General features: G+C 60.0%; 1 protein-coding gene across 1 annotated transcript in view; it reads right to left on the reverse strand.

Moving 5' to 3' along the window:
* Positions 1 to 3,929, reverse strand: part of CSMD1 (CUB and Sushi multiple domains 1) — a gene marked incomplete at its 5' end in the record, with an annotated part of 650,642 nt that overhangs the window by 143,568 nt on the left and 503,145 nt on the right. The window contains 2 exons of the mRNA XM_014528690.1: positions 2,203 to 2,329; positions 2,943 to 3,134. Of these exons, the coding sequence (XP_014384176.1) occupies positions 2,203 to 2,329; positions 2,943 to 3,134 (319 nt within the window). The remainder of the gene's footprint in view (positions 1 to 2,202; positions 2,330 to 2,942; positions 3,135 to 3,929) is intronic.

Below are 3,929 nucleotides of genomic sequence, written 5' to 3' on the forward strand. Positions count from 1 at the left end.
TTCACAGGGGTCGCCTAAGACCATTGGAAAACACATATATAATTACATGTTGTTTTTGTGATTAATCACTATGCTTTAATTATGTTCAACTTGTAACAATGAAATTGGGGGTCACCACAACATGAGGGACTGTATTAAAGGGTCGCGGCATGAGGAAGGTTGAGAACCACTGGACCTAGAAAGAGATCTAAGGCTGTCAGCCCCACAGACCGGGAGGCACCACCAGGCCTTGGGGAAATACTGGGGACGGAGGACACAGGAGTCAAATAACTTCTGAAAATGGAACCCTTTCAGGAGCAGGACGGGCACATCGGGAGGGTGAGCAGACACAGGGCTGGGAGGAGGTGGCTAAGGAAGCCGAGGCGCATGGGCTCTCGGAGGTGTCAGCGTCTCCTCCCCGGGACAGTGGTGACCCCAGCGTCCCCGTCAGCCCCCCACCCCCACCCCCGTCATTCCCGTCGGTGTGGCTCAGGCCCGACTCCTGCGGGCAGTTGGCTCGTGTCCTGCACGTGCACCTCCTGGCCGGTCCCCCCTAATGATCCATGTTGTAAACGTCCTGGGCATATCCCGGGGAGACGGAGGTGGCGCGGCTGTCTGTGCATGAAGGGACCGAGGAGGGGGCTTTGGAAGGGGACAGGGCTAGGCCCGGCCCGGCCCGGGAGGTGCCTCCTACAGGGGTGGTGACTCGGAGCTGAAGACCCAAGAGGAGTGGGTCCGCCCACCTCCCCCACCACCCCCTCTACCCTGGGCGTCTGTTTCACACACGTCACTGGGGTCACTGGATGCCACTGTGCACAGGACACAGATCACCAGAGTGGGAGCGTTTCCGTCCACCGACTGCCCGACCAAGGCCCTGGCTGTGGCCTCTCTCTGCCCTTCCTGTGTCCACAGAGAAACCCGGAGGCCGGCCGCTCCGTCTCTGCGGGTGCAGTGACACCAGGGAGGGCCACAGGGACCAGAGTCATGGGGGTCAGAGCTGTGGGGGGCGGGGTAGGCAGAGTCTTAAGAAAGGCTGTGGAGCTTTCATGGCTGTGAGCGTGTGAGGTGAGGCTGTTTACGTGGTGGGTTGTGGCGACCAGGCCGGGCCCGCACGGCAGGTCTCAGTGTCCGCCCAGCACGGGGACCCTCCCCTGACGCCTCAATAAAATAGATGGATGGTAACAAGCAATAGAAAACAAATAATAACGATGTGGAGAGGGGGAAGCGCGCTGCGGATGCACGGACGGCAAGTGGGCGGAGAAGAGGGGCGAGAAGTGGGCGGAGGACCGTGCGCCCCTCCAGGCCATCAGGGCGTGACCAAGGCCAGCTCGCTTGGAAATGACCTTTCGCTGGATGGACTGGGGATTCCGACACAGCCTTCCCACTGGACATGGAGAAGCTGCTTTAAAAACGTTCCTTTTGCTGGTTTGCTCAGTGGTTTCACAAACTGCTCTCCACAACCCAGACCATTCAAACAGACGCTTTCTCTTAAACGGCTGCATGTTTGATGGTTGTCTGGTGCGTGTGCCCCTCCAGCCTGGAGCGGGTCCTGGTCTGCCCCACAGTGACGTCCGTGTCTCATGGGTGAGGATGAGCCGTGTCCTCCCCGCCTGCCTGGGGCCCATCACTGCGACTCTGTTCTATTCCAATTAAGGGGTGGAGTGTCTCTCTCCAAACCCTCTTGCTCCTGAGACCATGAGATCTGCTTTGGCAAAGGGCACGTGAGCAAATGTGACACAAGTGGGAGTGTGAAAAGCCGTCATCTCCTCCCACTGCGGACCTTCCACCGTGACCAGCTCTGGAGGACCGGCAACCTGGGCGGAGAGGACCCTGCCTTCCCAACCGTCTGGCAGAGGCCCCATACCTGAGCGAGGCCACCGGGACCACCTGGCTGGGCGTGCACAGACCAGACTGCCCAGACCACCCACCACGTCCTGAGCACATCACTAACTGTTTAAAGCGACTGAGTCTGGGGGCCAGCTTGTTACACAGCCAACGCTAACTGATACACTTTCTGTTTTCCTTTGTTATACGTGGTTACTGCACATTATCAAAGGAACACAGTGTCAGCCCGTGGGCCCGCGGACCATTCACCCCATAGCGCGCTCCCTCGCTCCCTCCTGTAGCTCAGCAACCTCACACCTCACCCCCCAGGGGTCACAGTGGGGAGAGCAGCCGACACACCTCTATTCCCAAATCGCCGGAGCAGAATCGGACACGCACCTGATGGTCCTCCCGGGGTCGGCCTCGATGACCCAGGTGCAGTGCAGGTTGTTGTCGTAGGGCGCCGGGTAGCCGGGGGACAGCAGGCGCCCCGAGGTGGCCGCGTGGATCTGCCCACCGCACTCCGCTGCAAGACACAGACGTGGGGTCACACAGGGGTCACGGGTTATTTAGCCACAAGGACACAGCCCACCTGTCTGTGTCTCATACATAACCCACCACAGCCACCTCCCTGTCTCTATCGTTTCTTTCTGTTCTTGTTCCCAAGCATCGCCCTGAAGGAAAGACATCGTCTCTCAGGAAATTACAGCGGAGAGCAGAAAACCATGAAACACGCGTGCTGTAATTCTAATAATTTCCCTGCAGAGGTCTCAATGAAATGGAACTAGAACATCTGTCTTTCACACCTAAACACCTACACACAGCCTGGCCGGCGTGAGTCAGTGGTTGCGTGACGACCTATGAACCAGGAAGTCAGTGTTCCATTCCCGCTCAGGGCACAGGCCCGGGTTATGGGCACAATCCCCAGTGGGGGGCGCACAGGAGGCAGCCGATCCATGCTTCTCTCTCATCACTGATGCTTCTATCTCTCGCTCCCTCTCTCTTACTCTCTGAAATCAATAAAAATATATACATTTTAAAATCCTACACCAACGTCAGGAACATGAACTCGGCGGTGGGGACAGCAGTGGGAGCACCACGGCTCCGGCCGGGCCCCCGCGGGAGCGGGCCCCACTCACCCACGCAGGATGGCAGCGGCTGGTCCCACACTCTGCGGTCCCCGCTCAGGCAGGTCAGCGTGCTGCTGCCGTGCATGGCGTAGCCGGGGTTGCAGCTGAACACGACAGCGGTGTCCGCGAAGTGGCCGTCGTCCCGGACCCGGTAGCCGTAGCTGGGCACCCCGGGGTCCTCGCACTTCACCAGGTCGAAGCCTGCGGGGGGAGGGGAGAGTGAGCAGGGCCACGCGGACGCAGCCCGGGGTCGGGCCACCGAGAGAGGCTGTGGCCTCCCCCTGAAAGGTTCCCGCAGGATCAGCGAGGCCCGGTGGACGCTCTTCCCGTCACAACCTGTGACACCCTGTCGCCCACTGTGGCTCCCACATCCCAGCTGGTTGCCTCAGTGTAGCCCAGACCCCTGCAGCGACCACAAGCGACTTCCGGGCTAAGCTCAGCCCCCGCCCGAGAGGCCGCCCTGGAGCCTCCTCCTGAGCCTCCGTCCCCTGGACCGCACGGTTGGTGGGCGGGTGTCTCATCCTCGGGGGCGCTCCTGGGCGCGTGACTCTCGCCTCCCAGCAGGCAGGAGGCGGCAGGGACTCCGCCACGGCATCCCCAGGTGCCAACAGGAAGCACAGTCACGCGGTATGTGTCACTGGCTCTTAATTTAATCCCTGTGTGTTAATAAGTGCCTTCGACTCACATCTACGAGGCAGCTTCGAACGACATTCAGGGTCATTAAAACAACATTCACCGCTCGCCTGCCCATTCCAAAAAAACCCGCAGCCTGGGGTTCAAGATCATGAACGTAAACGCGTGTCTCCGACTGTCATACTCGCTGGCACATAAACACCGGGAGGTTTAAAATCGCCTTTGGTCAGAACATGAGTGACTGGGACCCCGGAATGGACCCCGCAGTGACTTACAAACCTGGACTGAGGGCGACAGGGTTCCGGCTCCTCCCTGAACTGATTTCCCAAGAGGAGACCCCCCCAGGCCTCCCCCCCCCCCCCC

This window comes from Myotis brandtii, unplaced genomic scaffold, assembly GCF_000412655.1.
Source record: "Myotis brandtii unplaced genomic scaffold, ASM41265v1 scaffold646, whole genome shotgun sequence".
In the NCBI taxonomy this organism is placed as follows: domain Eukaryota; kingdom Metazoa; phylum Chordata; class Mammalia; order Chiroptera; family Vespertilionidae; genus Myotis; species Myotis brandtii.